We start from the raw sequence: 19,350 nt of genomic DNA, 5'->3' as shown, positions 1-19,350 counted from the left end.
GCGTGCGTGTGTTCGTGAATCCCTTGTCCAGGCTAAGAAGGAAAAAATAATGTTTTTCAGTATGATATAATTTATACTGAACACCCCCCCCCCCTGCCCCGCCCCGCCCCGCCCCGCCCCGCCCCGCGGACACTGTCACCTTTTTTCCTCTGATGAGTTTGCAGGTCTGTTGTCTTTTTTCTTCAGTCGTCAAGAAATTATGTTTTTTTGAGAGAAACATTTCTGGAAATTTCTCCATATAATGAACATAAATGGTGCTTCGAAATTTGAACCTCCAAAATGCAGTTTAAATGCGGCTTCAAAGGGTTGTAAACGATCCCAGCCTACGAAGAAGCACTAGGGCTGTGATGCGCGTTCGCGACTCTACATAATCACAACGAAAGGTCACGCATGGTCCGGTCCGGTCGTGACAGCACCAAGATTCCTGCTCCATTGGCAATGGCTGGCATTTCCCACAATTGCACCAGAAAAAATATATATTTTTCTAAGAAAATGACCGATCGTTTCAGTAGACAAGACCCTTCTTCATCGGCTGGGATCATTTACAGCCCTTTGAAGCTGCATTTTGGAGGTTCAAATTTCAGAGCACCATTTAAGTCCATTATATGGAGAAATTTCGAGAAATGTGTATCTCAAAAAACAAGATTTCTTGACGACTGAAGAAAAAAAGACATAAACATCTTGGATGACAAGGGGGTGAGTAAATTATCTGTGAATTGTTGTTCTGAAAGTGAACTAATCCTTTATTGCATGGTTCAGGACAAACAAGGGACTCATGAACAGCTATCACTAAACAAAAAAAATGGCTGTAGATCATTCAGTTAGGAATACAGTATTAAGAATCAGGGGGATGTAAACTTTTGAACCGGGTCACAATTTTTTTAATTCAACTATTATTATTTTGGTTATTTTAGAATTATTTTCTCTTGTGGACTTTATGTAAACATCAGAAAAATCTATAAAAGCTATAAAGCTATAAAAGATAAAAACATTCAAAAGATTCTGAAAGGGGGATGTAAACTTTTGACCTCAACTGTATAAAGTCAGAATTGAGTGATATTAACTCGCAATTGAGAAAAAAGTCAGAACAAAAAAGTCTTACAATTGTGACTTTTTTCAGAATTGTGAGTTTATATCTCACAACTATGAGAAAATATCCATCCATTCCCCTCAGAACTGGACTGACTTGGAAGAAATTGTTGAATAAAGTTGTTATTTTTGTTTTCTTTGGGCAAAAAAGTATTCCCATAGCTTCATATAATTAAGGTTGAAGCACTGACGTCACATGAACTATTTTAATGATGTCCATACTACCATTCTGGGCCTTGAATGTGTCAGTTGCGTTGCTGTCTATGCAGGGTCAAAAATTTCTTAATTTGTGTTCTGAAGATGAACAAAGGTCTTACAGGTTTGGAACAACATGAGGGTGAATAATGAATGACAGAATTTTCATTTTTGGGTGAACTATCCCTTTAGACACACTCATGTTCATTGTGTAGTGTATTTTGTATGTCAGAAAGACATAAAGTTAGAAATTATTGAACAGAATGAACTGAACTGACCTGAACTGAATACATGTATTGCCTTTCCAGTTTTTTGTATGAAAGGAATTGTTCACCCAAAAACGAAAATTTGCTGACAATTTACTCAGGCCATCCAAGATGAGTAGATGAGTTTGTTTCTTCATTTGGGCAAATTTAGCATTACATTACTTGCTTACAAATGCAAATTACAAATTACAATACAGATCAAGCATCATTTACAAGCAAAAAACTGTTCGAAACAGTTCTAAACATATTCTGTATGTCTGTGGGTTTTGATGCTGTGAGATGGACTTTTCACTGGAGAATTTACAGATATGGTCTCATAGTTTAGTCATATCATGGTTAACATTTTTGTCTTACAAACATGCAAGGGCAATGGATGTAATGCTAAATTTCTCAATATCTATTCCTATGAAGAAACAAACTCCTTTAAATCCTGACTGGCCTGTGGGTGAATATATATTCATTTGGGTAAGCTATTTCTTTAATTACTAAACCTGACAATATCAGTAATGATAAATCTTTCTCAGTCCTCCCAGAGTCCTTTGCATGCAGGAAAGGTGAATGAGAAGGAGAATGTGACCTCTACAGCACTATGCAGCTACGGCGCCACACAGCCAACACGTTCTTCCAGTATGTCCTCACTGCTCCCTGCAGGAACAGCTGCCTTGTCGTTCTTTGTCAGGTAATAGGTGCTGAACAGAAATTAAAAAATGAACTAAAATAACTAAAGGTGTGTGTTGTAGAAAAGCAAACAAATGCTTTTGTAATGTGCATGCATTTACCCTAAATTCTGTGAAATCAATGAACATCCACAGGGCAGCACAGAAGTTGAACGTAATGGTCAGAAGAGGAAGGCACTTCTCAGAGAGCAGTGCTTCCCAACACATGACAAACTTCTGTGGTCTTCTGCAGAAATCTCCTCCTCTAGCACCAGCAAACATTTTACAAGCTGCTGGTAAGAGCAAGGAGACACCTGGGATGGGGAAGGTATGGCTTAAATGTTTACTATAAATGTTAATTGATGAATTGTGACTTATCTCAAAATTCGGACTTTTTTTCTTGTAATTGCGAGTTCACGTCTCACAATTCTGACTTTTTTTTGAAGAACTGAGAGATATAAACTCACAATTGTGAGTTAAAAAGTCAGAATTGCAAGATACAAAGTCAGAATTGCGTGATATAAACTCTTGCAATCATGACTTTTTTACACAGAATTGTGAGATATAAACTCACAATTGTGAGTTAAAAAGTCAGAATTGCAAGAGTGAGATATAAACTCGCCATTCTGAGAAAATATCAGTATTTTTCCCCTCATAACTGGACTTCATAATTCACAATTGTGAGTTTATATCTCACAGTTCTGAGAAAACAGTCAGAATTGCGAGATATAAACTCCTAATTGCAAAAAAAAGTCAGAATTGCGATATATAAACTTGCAATTATATGCCGCAATTCTGACGTTACTGTATCTTGCAATTTTTAACTTATAACTCACAATTGCAAGTTTATTTCACCCAATTCTGAGAAAAAAAGTAACAATTGCCAGCTTATATCTTGCAATTCTCATTTTATTACTCGCAATTGCAAGTTTATATCTCAATTTTGAGAAAAAAAAAGTCAACTTGCAATTACGACTTTACTTATCAAAACTGCGAGTTCAGATTCCACAATTCTGATGTTATATCTTGCAATTTTGACCTTATAACTCACAACTGGGAGTTTATATCACCCAAATCTGAGGAAAAAAAGTCATAATCGCAAGATTATATCTCGTAATTCTGATTTTATTACTCGCAATTGCAAGTTTATATCTCAATTCTGAGGAAAAAAAGTCATAATTGCAAGTTTATATCTTGCAAATCTGATTTTATTATTCGCAATTGCAAGTTTATATCTCAATTTTGAGAAAAAAGTCATAATTGCAAGTTTATATCTCGCAATTCTGATTTTATTACTCGCAATTGCAAGTTTATATCTCAATTTTGAGAAAAAAAAGTCATAATTGCAAGTTTATATCTCGCAATTCTGATTTTATTACTCGCAATTGCAAGTTTATATCTCAATTCTGAGGAAAAAAAGCCATAATTGCAAGTTTATATCTCGCAATTCTGATTTTATTACTCGCAATTGCAAGTTTATATCTCAATTCTGAGGAAAAAAAGCCATAATTGCAAGTTTATATCTCACAATTCTGATTTTATTACTCGCAATTGCAAGTTTATATCTCAATTTTGAGAAAAAAAGTCATAATTGCAAGTTTATATCTCGCAATTCTGATTTTATTACTCGCAATTGCAAGTTTATATCTCAATTCTGAGGAAAAAAAGCCATAATTGCAAGTTTATATCTCGCAATTCTGATTTTATTACTCGCAATTGCAAGTTTATATCTCAATTCTGAGGAAAAAAAGCCATAATTGCAAGTTTATATCTCGCAATTCTGATTTTATTACTCGCAATTGCAAGTTTATATCTCAATTTTCAGAAAAAAAGTCATAATTGCAAGTTTATATCTTGCAATTCTGATTTTATTACTCGCAATTGCAAGTTTATATCTCAATTCTGAGGAAAAAAAGCCATAATTGCAAGTTTATATCTCGCAATTCAGATTTTATTAGTTTATATCTCAATTTTGAGAAAAAAGTCAGAATTACAAGAAAAAATTCAACTCGCAATTGCGAGAAAAAAAGTCAACTACAACTTCATTTCCCTCAATTGCAAGTTTATGTCCCGCAATTCTGACGTTATACTGTATCTTGCAATTCTGATTTTATTACTCACAATTGTGAGTTTGTATCTCAATTCTGAAAAAAATATTGGTATTGCGAGATATAAACTCACAATTGCGAGGAAAAAGTCAGAATTGCGAAATACAAACACATTTCTGAGAAAAGTCAACTCGCAATTACAACTTTATTTCCCACAATTGCGAGTTTATATTTAGCAATTCTGACTTCATAATTTGCAATTGCAAGTCTATATCATGCAATTCTGAGGAAAAAGTCAGAATTGCAAAACACAAACATTTCTGAGAAAAAGTGAACACGCAGTTCTGACTTTATAACTCACAATTGTGAGTTTATATCATGCAATTCTGAGAAAAAATGTAATCTCTTAAAAAAGAGAAAAAAAATCTTTTGAATTATTGTGTATATTTTCTTATTTCCTTAGTGGTGGATTCCTCATCTTCCATGGAAAAAAATCTTTGTTCACATACATCCATTATTTAATATTTAGTTAGTAATTGACTGGTCATGTGATGTTAACATGGCAGCTACAGTGACCTCCATGTAAAATTTAACAGCTTATAATTAAGCTGCCATTATGACTGGAGTCTCCATCATTTGAAACATATTTTTCTTTGTGTAACATTTTCTGAATAAGGAAAAATGTTCCTTCCTACATACCACTCCTCTGTGCCACTCCTCTGATCAGATGATTTAGATGCCCTTCAGTCCGTCCTTGTGATGTGGCGGCTTTCTAGCTGCCTCACAGTTTAGAGAAGCCTGTAGTCATACTGTAACCTCTGAATGTGATGTTAATGGCCTTCCCATTCCATCGCACCACCTCCTTGAGGAAGGGAAATCAATTTAGTTTAATTGTAGCTCGCCCTGACTTCACTCTCCACAGTTCGCGCTGATGGGACTCGTCTTGAGTTTCAAATTATATTGCTCTCAGGGTAGCACCTGCTAGCTAGATCGCACTCAGCAATGCACATCCAGCAACTGCAGCAGAGATAATGGATTCTTAAATAATTCATTTGGTGTAAATATGATTTGACAGACTCAGGACAGAGAAGATAATATCACTGGACAAATGCATTAGATATCAGACAAAGCATTAACCTAAACCTGGTTTAGATATGTGTTCGGTGACATCATGCTTAGAGAAAGTGGGATATTTTAAGTCTTAAATATTACCGTTATGGTTATAGTTACAGGAAAAGGGTCATTTTTGGTCTCAGTAAAAGTCTGGCAATATAGACCGGCAGCATTAAATCATAAAACGTTCACTAGCCACACTATTCACACTTTAAAATCTGTGGTAGCAAAATGTAATATCCAAATAGTATATTGTTTTCGGTTTGTTCCCCCATTTTTAGGTCAAAGTGATGCTGCGAATCTGTTCGGTTCCTGTGTCAGACCTGTCTCGGTCCTACTCTTACAAACTGGACCTGCAGAAGAAACAGATCACAGTGTTGAATGTACCCACTTTTAACCCTCAGAGACAGACTGCTGGAACTACAGTCTCCTCAAAGACCTTCACCTTTGATGCCGCCTTCGGCCCTGATTCAACCCAGGTCAGAGCCACTGCTTTGTTATTTCTGTCTTATGATGTGAAAACTGATCTGTCTACTGTCTGGAGCCCATCTGAGTCATAATATCCAAACATCTGCAACACTCTCGCATTTGGTCACTTGAGTGCAGATATCCGATATCTGGATATTCTTATCCAGTGCAATCAACTGAGCTGATTTCATTTAGTATTAGATGCACATTTGGATAAATAATTCCACTTCCAAGGAGACAGATTCTATGTGAAATGTCCTTGAAATGTACATGTAATGTATGTGAAGTTTGAAAGTTGATGAAACAGTGCTGTCTTAAAAAAAATTGGGAAAAAAACAAGTTGAATGGTATATTTCAGGCAGAAGTTTGTGAGAACAGCTTGTGTGAGGTGCTGCAGTCTGTGCTTGCAGGAGCGGATGGTTGCATCCTAAGCTTTGGACAAACCAATGTGGGTAAGTGATATTAAAATCTTTTTGTAAAGTATGATATATGTGCGATGGCATTGTAGTGCCACCCAAAAAAAAAAAACTTTGTGTATTAAAGTCATAATATTTTGAGAAAAAAAGTCAAAATTATGAAAATAAAGTAGAAATATTTTGAGAATAAAGTCAAAATTACCAGAATAAAGTGGTAGCAATATGAGAAAATAGAATAAAGTCAAATTAGAAATATTTCGAGAATAAAGTCAAAATATTTTGAGAATAAAGTCGTATAAATACAAGAATAAAGTCAAAATATTTTGAGAAAACGTCACAATTGCAAGAATAAAGTCAAAATATTTTGAGAATAAAGTGAAAATGATGAGAATAAAGTTTAAACCATTTAAAAAAATATTTTGACTTTATTCTCAATATTTTGACTTTATTCTCAAAATATTTCTACTTAATTCTCGTAATTTTTACTTATTTTCCAAATATTTTGACTTTATTCTCGTAATTTTGACGTTTTCTCAAAATATTTTGACTTTATTTTCAATATTTTGACTTTATTCTCAAAATATTTCTATTTTGACTTTATTCTGGTAATTTTGACATTTTCTCAAAATGTTTTGACTTTATTCTCGTATTTCTGTGACTTTATTCTTAATATTTTCTCAAATATTCTCAAAATATTTTGACTTTATTCTCGTAGTTTTGACTTTTTCTCAAAATATTACGACTTTATTGTCATATTGCTACAACTTTATTCTCGTAATTTTGACTTTATTCTCAAAATATTTTGACTTTATTCTCATAGTTTTGACATTTTCTCGAAATATTTGACTTTATTCTCATATTTCTGTGTCTTTATTCTCGTAATTTTGACTTTACTCTCCATATTTTGACTTTAATCTCAAAATATTTAAGACTTTATTCTCAACATTTTGACTTTTTTATAAAAATAAATCGACTTCAATCTTGTAATTTTGACTTTTTTTTCCTCAAAATATTACGACTTTATTGTCGTATTGCTACGACTTTATTCTTGTAATTTTAAAGTATTTTGACTTTATTCTCAAAGTATTTTGACTTTATTCTCGTAATTTTGACTTTTCTCAAAATATTACTTTATTGTCGTATTGCTATGATTTTATTCTGGTAATTTTGACTTTATTCTCAAAATATTTCGACTTTATTCTCGTAATTTTGACTTTTTTTCTTAAAATATTACAACGTTATTGTCGTATTGCTATGACTTTATTCTCATAATTTTGACTTTTTTATCAAAATATTACGACTTTATTCTCGTATTACTATGATTTTATTCTCAAAATATTTCTATTTTATTCTCATAATTTTTACTTTTTTCCCAAAATATTTCAACTTTAATCTCATAATCTTAGATTATTATTTTTTTTTAAATGGCACTAAAATGCAGTTTTACTACATGAAATAATGGTCAGGGAAAAGTATATATATATATTTGATATATATTTATATTTTAATGGACAGTTTATTGAACCCTTTAAACAAAATATAAGAGAAAATCTAAAAATAAAAATATCATATTATATCATATTATTTATATCATATAAAAAATTCTGGACAAAAATATGCAATTTTGTGCTGTTAATGTTATTTATATGGCCAAAAAGTAAGATGAAATTCTGATAGCTTGTAACATAAATCAGTTAGATTTTTATAATAGTCTACTTACATAAAATGCTATAAATATCAGGTGTCGCTCTATATCTCCCCATAAAATGTCTTAGTAGGATGATATATGATAGGATGCTTAGTTTTATGACCAGTGCTCTGTAGTTTCAATTATAGGATTGTTTTATAGGATATAGTAAGTAAAAAAGGTAAATGTGACTTTGTTTTTTGCAGTTGCAAATGAATATCTTTAAAGTACGACTTTATATATCTCACAAAGTAGCTTAATATCTTGCAATACAATATTTAATCTCATAATTGTAAACCTTATTTCTTACAATTATCTTTTATTTTTTTACTCTGAGGCAAACAGGCTTCCATAGCTCTGTGTCCCATGGTGTTGACACAAAAAGGTTCAGATTTATGTATGTTTTAGCCACTGTGGAGCCTCTTAATTAATGTGGATTAAAGGTTGTTCCTTTAAGGGACGGCATAGAGGCTAAACAGTGGGTCATCACAGGTCATTTACCTTTAAGGTTATTAATTGTTATCCACCCAAAATCATGACAACAGTCTCTACATGGCATTTGGAGTATGACATCATTTTCTATTAGCCAGATTGAATTACCCCGGCCTCCATGTTGGCCCTTGGCTCTCGGCCAGACATCATAAATCTTTTAAACCGGCCCATGCTTGACTGCCAGTAAAGTGCTTTACATTTAATTGGTCGTGACACTGCCACAACGCATTTTACACCCCAGTTTGTAAAGTCATTCGCCATGTATTTAAACATATTTCAGTCTGAGGATTTTTGTCATTCTGAAAAAAGATGATTTGTTCTGCAAACATCCTCTAATGGGGATATGTTATAAAAAATAGTATTCTCACTTCATTTCTTTTGGTTTACAGGAATGTCTTACACAATGATTGGCCACGATGGTTGCACTCAAAGCCTTGGAGTCATTCCTTGTGCTATATCTTGGCTTTTCAAGCTCATTACCAGGAAGAAAGACAAGACTTGGGCAAACATCTCAGTTTCTGTGTCAGCCGTAGAGGTCTGTGGGGAAAACAATGCCATCAGGGATTTACTCTCTGATGTTGACACGGGCAACTGCAAGGAGACCTATAAACCAGATGCTTACCTCAAAGAGGACCCTGTCTGTGGAGTACAGGCAAGTGTTGATCACACTTCCTTTGTTCTAATATCTTTCATTTTTTCTTAATTTCCATTTTCGTCAGTGCTTTGTACAAATTTTTATCCAAAGCAGCTTTGCAAAAAATAGTCAGTTAAAGGGATAGCTCACCCAAAAATGAAAATTATGTCAGTAATTACTCACCCTCATGTCGTTCCAACCCCGTGAGATCTTCGTTCATCTTCGGAACACAAATTAAGATATTTTTGATGAAATCCAAGAGATTTCTGACCCTGCGTAGACAGCAATGCAGTCTAATTTGCGTTTCAAAGACAAACTAAGGATCTTACTGGTTTGGAATGACCTGAGAGTGATTAATTAATGACAGAATATTTATTTTTGGGTGAACTGTCGCTTTAAGTACAAGTTGTTTTTGTTGTAATCTAATCAACATTATGCCACAAATGCTGTTGATTGAGCTTAATTTGAACTGAACCCGGAGTATTCCTTAAAAACAACATTTTGCATGACATTTATAACCCTTTGCATGGCATATTATCAGTATCCCTGAGCAATCAATACAAACTTAATACATACTCATTGGTATGTTAATTGAGACATTCCCATTTACTTGAGAGTCTCATTATTGGATTTTGTTATCTTGATTTAGCTCTGCAACCACAGTGTACTAAATGCTCCAACTCCAGAAAGAGCAGCTTTCCTACTAGATACAGCTCTTGCATCTCGCAGGGGGATGGTGGACAGTGGAGGGAGACCACTGCATTGTTGTCACATGTTCTTCACCCTACATGTTCGCCAACAGCACATAGGAAGCAGCACCAAATCTGGGAGTGAGTTCAGTTGCTTCTCATTGCTCTAATATAGAAATGTATATGTGCAGATTGTCAGTACAGTCCAAAATTATTAGAACACTAAACTTTTCACCAGCTAAAAATTGTTTTAAGTCAGTTAATTCTATCTTTTGCTGTAGTGTGTCAGTAGGAAATATCAGTTTACATTTCCAAACATTTATTTTGCCATTGATTGTAATAATCCAGTGAGATTTTTGTTTGCACAAGCAGTTTGAAAACAGCCAGCGCTCCACACAGAGATCTGGTCTCATCACCATCCAGTCTGTCTGGAATGAAATGAAGAAACAGAACTGAGACAGACCAGACCCAGAAGAACTGTGGCAACATCTCCAAGATGCTTCAAGAAACTTACCTGCAAAGTTTTAGGCACTTGTGTAAAAATGCTGTAAAATGAGTATGCTGTCAAAAATAATGTCACAAATAGATATTATTTATTAATTAACTTCTATTAACTAAATTAAATCAACATTTGATGTGACCATCCTTTGTGTTTAAAGCAGCTTTAGCCCTAGATGCACTTGCACATAGTTTTTCAGATAGCTTTGCAGGAAGATCTTTTGAAGCATCTTGGAGACGTTGCCAAAGTTCTTATGGATTTAGTCTGTCTCAGTTTGTTCTGTTTCTTCATCATTCCAGACAGACTGGATGATGAGATCAGATCTCTGCAGCACTGGCTGTTTTCAGATTCCTAGTGCAAACAAAAATCTCACAATTAATGGCAAAATGAATGTTTGGAAAGATAAAATAACTGATTTAAAAACCCATTATTAGCTGGTGAAAATACTAATGTTCCAATAATTTTGGCCACAACTGTATAAAGGCCTATTAGATGACATTTCTCACAGCAAAGTGAAATTCCATACTTATTTCTGTTTTTAGCATATTAAAAAGACTGTTTTGCATTTATGATATGTCCTTTTTCTTAAAATGGTTTGTTTCTTTAAATTTTTGGTGTAAAATATATACTTTCCTCAGTGAATGTTGATCAAAGCAAGCTGAGCCTGATCGATTTAGGGAGCTGTGTGGGGGAGAGGGAAGGAAGCAACTGTGGCATCTGCCTTGCTGAGCTTGGAAACTTTATCGCAGCCAATCTCAGTAGACATAATCACGTCGCTAATAGGTATGTCTATGTATATCTCAATTATAAGAGTATATGAACAAGAGCACAGTGATGTAATTAGGTAAAAAGCAATTAAGTAAATTTAATTATCAGTGACAATGTCTTCATTACAGGGGAAGCAAATTAGCCATGCTTTTGCAAGACTCTCTGAGCAACGTCAATTGCTCCACCGCAGTTATTGCGCATATATCCACCTTGCCTGAAGATCTTACAGAAAGCCTTTGTACGATGCAGACTGTGACTCGAATGCGAAAGCAAAAAAAGAAGATAAGGGTATGCTTATAGACATGTTTTCTAGTTGTCAATTGCTGTGAACATAGGCTGAGTTTCTCGTTTTCTTTCCAGAAATCCTCCTCAAGCTCGCCTGGAGGAAGAAGCTTAGGCAACGAGAGGAAATTTAACAATTCCACCAAGCTAAGATTCCAATCTACAGGAACACTTGATCAAGATCTCTCCTCTCCTGGTTTCTCTAGTGATCCAGCATTTTACTCTGAGAGTGATAAGTCTTGTGATGCCATTATATCTATGGATCCTTCTGGCCTCCTAGATAAAGAGGTTACAAATAGAAGCAGAGAGGTTTTGCCTATTATTCCGTCCCTACTCAAGAGCAAACTGGAGTCCAAGAAGCTCTCGCTGATGAAGTTTTGTGAAATCTCTCCACCAATTGCCAATCGCATGAAGCAGATATCAAAAGAAAAGACTAAGGAAGAGTCGACACCAATAGTAATGCAAGATAAATCTGATTTTGAGTGCCTAAAGTGCAACACATTTGCAGAACTCCAAAATCGATTGGGAAACATCGACGGAACAGAGTTAGATCTATGCAAAGATCAGCAAGTAAACACAATGAGAAAACCACCTCACTTAAGGCAAATTGAAAAGAGATCCAATTCGTTGGACATTCAAGCACTGAGCAACAAAGAAACCAATAGTATCAGACAAGGAAACTCCTCAAAAACATTTGCGATAATTCACAACAGTGCCGAAATCCCAAGTACCTCCAATTCACAGATTATTCAAAAATGTCCGCCACCCTTAGATGTCGTCAAACCGAGTGATTCCATGCAGTCCAGCCAATCTCCAAGCAAATCTAAGCTTCATAATAAAATAATGAATGTGATGCCCACTGCACTATCTTTGAAATTGGAAGAGCAAGGTAAAATGAGATTATCGGATGCTTCCGCAATGCAATCCGAGACAAGAATTTCTCCCATCGGCAAGAGTTCTCCAAGATCTACCTCGTCGTCTTCTTTTTCATCATCCTTGTCTTCCAGTTTGAGCTCCCCACCGGCTGCCTCTTTGAATGGAGACATTCCACATCGTACAGGAAAAAAACAGAAAGAGATGAGGGCCACCATCACTGTGACTGTTCAGAAGCCGCTGGATGTTAATGGACACGATGAGCTTGTGTACACCGTGGTTGAGGAGGTAACAATAAATGGGGCAACTGAGCAAGGAAAGGCACAAATATTAAGTATTCATGAGTCGCACTCTCTCCAAGCTTTAACGCCGGGAAGTCAGTCTGTCAAAATTATCGGCAGTGTAGGTGAAGAACAAACAGCGGGTTTTTATAGTTCTAACTCTAATGCACAAAGTTCAGAGAATGAAGCCTCTACGGCCTCATCAGATGCAGCTGAAAAACCCACAAAAATCAATGCGCATATTGACAAGGCAAGCAGCTTTATTGATTCGAAAGACCAGCCGCAGCATGATACTTGGTCTGAGGTGCCTCTAACTGAAGATGTGAAGGAGAAACCTAAAGGAGCCATGGTTAAACTTGACCCTCCCTGTGAGGTCTCCAAGTCTAGAAAATATGCTTGTGAAATTAAACCTGAGCAGGGCTGGATGTGCCAAAACAACAAGAAAGACATGAAGGATGTCCCTCACATGAAAACAGAACAAAAGAACCCACATAGTCTTCCTGAAAAGAAACAATATGCCAAGACAGACGGTCCTGTAGAGCGGACCAAAGACAACATGCCATCAACATCAACAAACAGTCCTACTCTCAAAAGAAGAGAGACGAAGGATGAATCAGCAATAGCCAGAAATGCAATGCTGAACCTGGCTACTGAAACTAAGACCAACTCCAAATCTCATTTTGAGGAGAGCAGCAAGTTGTTTAATGCAAAACTGAAAGCATTATCCGGCAGGAGCCAAACTTGGGATCACGGTAAGAGCGGGCGCTTGACAGGAAGCTTGGAAGGTAATTCTAGCTCAAGACTTAAAAGCAAGTTCCTCGAAGAGACTGCTTTCATCGATATGGCTCCGAAAGGCCTTTTAGATGAAGATTACATTTCAGCTCAACCCAGCCCACTTGGTTTTAAAGAAGACTTTGAGGACTTTGTTAGGTGTCGAGCTAGTCAGAGTCTTGGAAGGGTTCCACAGTTCTTCCCGATGCATGATGCCAGCGATGCAACCTGGATATCCAAAGATGGTCACTCTAAGCCCACATCCGTTAATAAATTCATGCAAAGTTCAAAGTTCCACAAGATGCCTAACTTGTCCCCCAAACCCACTAGACACTCGATCAACAGGAGCTCGAGCTTTTCTCCTAATGGCCAAAGCTCCTGGTCAACACACTCCCTATCCCGAAGTCAAGACAATGGTGGTTTGAACTCACCTGGTGCAGTCCGGAAAGGAAGAGTTGAGCTTCTAAGAAGCAGTAGAGACTCTCTTTCTGCCTTCGGGTCTGATTTAGATGAATGTGAGGAACTGGGGACGACAAAGCCTTTTGTTCACACATTGCCGTCCCCATACAGCCGGATCACAGCTCCACGGACGCCACACCACTGCAGCGGCCATGCCAGCGATACCACCAGTGTTCTCAGTGGAGAGCTGCCTCCTGCCATGTGCAAAACAGCTTTACTTTATAACAGGAGTAGTATGGTCAGTAGTGGCTACGAAAGCATGCTTAGAGACAGCGAAGCTACAATCAGCAGCAGTTCAACGCATAACTCCATCAGCGATCAGAGCTGCTCGCCTGGTGGTGCCAAAGGCATGAGAAGTACCAAGAAAAGAACCAACATAGGTAAGGATTTCTAAATAAATGCATTCTGGCATTAAAAAAACAAGATGGTCTTCACTTGTCTTTGTCCACAGGGTCCAGTGTAAGGCGTCCATCTCAAGACAACCTCCTGACGCTGAAGAGATCCGTCAGTGGGCCCAAACCGCACCGGGTGGATCGGGGTGGTTCTGACTCTTATGAAATTAAAGTCTATGAGATTGATAATGTAGATGGCGTACAGAAGAGAGGTGGGGCAGGGAACAAGGTGAGGTTCAAAATGTGTCAATGAAAAAAAAATTGTCTGTCTGTCAGTCTGCTTTGTATTTCATTCACAAACTGCTGTTTTTGTATGGTCCATAAATTGGTATTGCTTGATTAAACTCTTACAGTTTTCTGCCAGACACAAAAATCTGTTCTTTAGCCTATTATCTTGACTCGCAACACTGTTTACCTCTAAAAGTAAAAGCTGGGATATTTTACATGACTTTTGCATAGATGTTTACTGGATTTGCAATCAGGAGGAGAGTTTTGGGCGCAAGTTGGTGTTTATAATAATTTTAAAAGTTGTGTGGTGTATTCCAGCGTTAAAGGATTAGTTCACTTCCAGAATAAATTTCCTGTTAACTTATTCACCCCATGTATTCAGTCGCAATGAAATTGTGTTTCTTAAGGAAACCATTCCAAGACTTCAATAGTGGCCAATGGGTTGAAGGTCCAAATTGCAGTTTCAATGCAGCTTCAAAGAACTCTACAAGATCCCAGCCAAGGAATAAGGGTCTTGTCTAGTGACACGATCTGTCATTTTCTAAAAAACATTAACATTTATAACATTTATTTACTTTTTTTAACCACAGATGCTCATCTTGCACTAGTTTGACCTCACGTATTAGGTAATCATGCACACGTGGCGTAGGCAGAAGTACAAAGCGAACATGCAAACAAAAAAGGTAAAACAATTATGTTGGATGATTTTGAAGTTCGAGGACAAAATGAGATGGGGTTTCAGTTTCAAACTTTTCTTTTGTGGAACATAAAAGAAGGAATTTGAAGACTGTTAACAAAGCTGTTTTGGTTACCAATGACTTTCGGTGTATGAACAAAAATGATGATAATCGTTTCGCTAGATTAGACCCTTATTCCTTGACTGGGATCGTGTAGAGCTCTTTGAGGCGGCATCGAAACTGCAATTTGGACCTTCAACCCGTTGCCCACCATTGACGTCCACTATATGGAGAAAAATCCTGGAATGTTTTCCTCAAAAACCTAACTTTTTTTTCGACTTATAAAAGAAAGACATTAACATCTTGGATGACATGGGGGTGAGTAAATTATCAGGAAATTTTTATTCTGAAAGTGAACTAATCCTTGAAGACTAATTTCTCAAAACTTAAGTCACCTCATAATTATTTATTTATTTTTTAAAACTCTGACCCAACCTAGAGACAAGACACTGATACTGATTTAGATTGTGATTTTTTACATTGTTTATACTATTTTTTATATTACTGAAAAATATGCAATTTTTGTTGAATATTTAGAAAATATTTTATATTATTTTGTTTTTCAAATGTGTTATTTGTATAGTTTTTATTCCAAAAATTTAAGTTTTCATTCAACAATGTATTGTACACATCCAGGAAATGTTATGTTTTTTAAATACAATGTTTCATATACATTTTTTTTCCCCTAGTAAGATTTTTTTTTTTCAAACGGTGCTTGATTTCATCAAAACCAAAACTGTATGTTCAGGAATGTATGTTCTTCTTATTATTTAATATGTACTTATTTTTCACTTTAATTTATGTGGTAATATAAAGTTGCAGAATTTAAAATGTACAGTTGCACATTCACTGTAGTAAGCGGTCATGGTCGTATTGTTTTAAATAAATTTCACAGTGTGTAATTCAGTGTATCCGTGTATTTGATGGCTTTGTGGGTCAATTTGAATTAGACTGATAGATAGCTGAATACAGTTTTTGTCTGTTTGTTATCCACCTTATTTTTCATGTTAAAGTGGGGGCGCCGTTTGTAAATTTTATGGGTCTGGCTTCTGGTCTAATCCGCGTCCAGCTATATTTAGCTGTACAAAACAGCTTGTTTTACTGCTTGATATTGCAAAATGCTGTCTAACCATATTATTTGAATGTATTATCTTAATTATGAACCTACTGGTTTGTAATGCAAACAGTTTTGCCGTTTACTGCATTGTTTTTCTTATCGTTATTTCCCTATAGCGAGTAATGAACCGGAAGTCTCGCCCATAGACTTACTGCCGTGTTGAAGAATAAGGTGGATATGAAATGTGTTATAGAAAAACTGTCATATTACTTTAATATAAAAACATGTAGTCTAATGATAGACCAAATGCTAATCTCAGGTCATTCACATATATTATGGAGGCAAACTTATATTTTGTCATCCACGTTTTCAGGGTATAGTCCTCTTTAGTGCAAAGCTGAAATTCTTGGAGCATCGACAACAGAGAATAGCAGAGGTGAGGCTCAGGTATAGCGCTCTCAGGCGGGAGTTGGAACAAACCAAGCATCATCTGATGTTGGACCCTGGAAAATGGACCCGACAATGTAAGGGTTAACATGCTTGCTTTTGTACATTACTTAAAATTCAGCAGTACTCTAGGATAGAAAACTACAGGGTTGTTTATGGTTCTGCTTACTGTCTCATCAATAATTTTTATGCTATTTGTGTGATGTATTTTGCAGTTGACTTATGGCAAACGTTTGAGGTAGACTCCCTGGAGCACTTAGAGGCTTTGGAGGAAGTCACTCAACGGCTAGAGCGCCATGTTAACCTCTGTAAAGCACATGTCTTGATGGTCACCAGCTTTGATGTTACACCGAAGTGCAGGCAAAAGTTGCGGCATCGGCCAACGGGAGATCGTTCGTAGGAGTTTAACATGCCACAATGTTACATGATCACTTTTACCTGTTATGCAATATATTAAATGATGTTAGTGCAAATATACGGAGCCACAAGAGGGACATAGTGATGGAAAACATGGTTGGGAAAATGGTTTTGTGGTACTCTACCACGAGAAACGTCGCATTTGCTCGCAAAAGTATTGCGTTCCACCGAGATACTTTGCACTCGGTCGAACTCACAGTTTTGCGACCACAAAGTTTCTCGGGCAATGAAAAAGCATTGAAATAATTGTTTTTTTCTTCCCTCTCGTTTTATTTACCTCATGTCACTTGCGGGGCTCCGTGCAAACCCTCTAACCATCTCAAAATCACCACATTACAAGGACGCTTCCAGTGACGCTGAGCAGGCTATACCTGAAATCGAATTTGCTGATTTATGTTGTTAGCTTTAGCATACAGCAATGGACTGCAGACTATGTCTGAATTTGGAAACACTGATTGGCTTTTATTGTTAACCCAGGATAGTTGAATAGTTGGATAACCAGGGTTTAAGATTTCCCATTGCACATTTGTAAATCCTGGGTTAACGTTCTTATTAGCATATTTACTAGTTGAACTTTTTTTTTCATATGTACAGCATGCAAATGAGCATGTGCCCTGGCTGTAATATAACTATTTGTCAATCTGTAAAAATGTTCAGCATTTTAATCTGTATTTTTCTCAAGAATTGTTTTGTTTACAATTTATCTTTTGTTAAACAACGTACTGTGCCCTGATAGCACATGTACATCTCGGAGACGTCTATTTGACGTCTGCATTTACATCTGCAAGACGTAGTTTGCTCATCTGCAATACATCTATTGGATGTTTCCTATCAGATGTCATATATACATCTATTAGATGTCTTTTAAGATGTTTATGTATGTAAAACTGCCAGACATTTGTACACAGCAGATGCTTTCCAGATCAAGATATCTTTAACAGACATCTTGGAGACGTATGTGTGCTATATATGGGTAACATTCTAGCTAGCACCTTATTGTTTCAAACAAACGGTTTGCACTTAACGTTACGGTTTGGTCAGTTACCTGGATGTGTGGCCATATCGGAGATACTCGCATGTAAATAACAGCATTGATTGCACGGTTGAACCACGTGGAAAAAAATGTGTGGAAGCTGCTAAGAGAAGAACTTAGTAAACAGGAAAGGGCCAAATATTTTGACGAACTAAAGTTAATAGGTGGTAAAGATATGTACAAGCAGTATTAACTAAGATATTAGTCTAATATTTCACCTACCTGACCGTAAATGATAAGCACAAACACGAATGTTGTCAAGATTCTTGCCCTGGAAATTCTAGTTCAGTTTGGCCAACCACAAACGCCTTTTGTTCCACAGTTTTTTTCCACTCTTTCCTTGATTTGTTACAACTTTCAGCAGTCTATAGTACTCCAAATATTTTTCCTGGTCTGACCGATTAGTACAGCCCAAAACATGGCGATAATTGACCATTTTCAACAGCAATAATCAGCAAAATGCGAGTTCTGTTTGATTCAGTGGTTTTGTTTACGTTCAGTGCCGCCAATATGACAAATTGATGATGTGTCATGAAAACATTCTATACTTTTGGGCTTCATTTTGCAGGTTTAAAAGTAGTAACAGCATTTTTTTTACTATGAATAAATTATAAAGATAGCTTTATTTGGGGATAAAATTACCTCAGTAAAAGCAATTTTACTTTACCGTCAGGGTAGTAAAACACTGTAAAGTAGTGATTTTAACACCCAAGTGTATATTTTGTTGCTCCAAGAGCAAATGATTTGTAATTCGCTTTTATTGTAAGTTTACTGTAAATGCCTTTGATTCTTATGTGTATGCGCTAATAAAAGGTTGTTGTGCACTGCATTGTTTGTACTTAAGTAATGCTGTTACTGAAATTGTGTTAATGAATTAACATAATACCAACTGTAATCATCAAATGAGAGAAAAACAAAAACAATGAAACGCTAAAAACTAGTGTGGTTTGTGTTTTTCCACAGAGGATTATGAAAACATTGACATATTGCAATGAGTCAACTGATCACTGTGTGCTGTCAAAACACATTACCTGGCTGAGATGAAATGCAGAGTTCATTCAGATGGTACAATAGGATAAAAACTACCCTATTATGCGGTCAGATACAGTACAGACTGCAGCAGCCCACCGTAATGACTCGTTTCGAGGGTTGTGTTCACTTTCTGCTCCAATTCCTACATATTCTAACGTCCATTTCATGTTTGCCCTGAAAGCTGTAATGTAAGCACATAGTTTATTTATACTTTGGGGAGAGAGTCCTGAAAATATTTCGAATAGCTTTGGATATGATGCTGATGGATTACACAAACAGACTTTTTTCTTTATAGCTATCAGGTTTTTCCTGTTGTGAATG

At 36.1% G+C, this 19,350-nt stretch overlaps 1 protein-coding gene across 1 annotated transcript; it reads left to right on the top strand.

Moving 5' to 3' along the window:
- The first annotated feature begins 2,056 nt into the window (after nucleotides 1-2,056).
- LOC141348469 (kinesin-like protein KIF26B) lies at nucleotides 2,057-18,664 on the top strand. Its single transcript, XM_073852765.1, has 12 exons — nucleotides 2,057-2,229; nucleotides 2,363-2,534; nucleotides 5,649-5,846; nucleotides 6,194-6,287; nucleotides 8,820-9,082; nucleotides 9,714-9,894; nucleotides 10,891-11,035; nucleotides 11,149-11,308; nucleotides 11,381-14,066; nucleotides 14,138-14,307; nucleotides 16,474-16,624; nucleotides 16,763-18,664. Exons 1-12 carry the CDS (start codon nucleotides 2,057-2,059, stop codon nucleotides 16,945-16,947), a joined length of 4,578 nt encoding a protein of 1,525 aa, XP_073708866.1. The 3' UTR covers nucleotides 16,948-18,664.
- Nucleotides 18,665-19,350: the final 686 nt, after the last annotated feature.

This window comes from Garra rufa, chromosome 13 (genome assembly GCF_049309525.1).
Source record: "Garra rufa chromosome 13, GarRuf1.0, whole genome shotgun sequence".
In the NCBI taxonomy this organism is placed as follows: Eukaryota; Metazoa; Chordata; class Actinopteri; order Cypriniformes; family Cyprinidae; genus Garra; species Garra rufa.
Note: the sequence above shows the minus strand (reverse complement) of the source record. Positions and strands in the feature narration are given on the sequence as shown.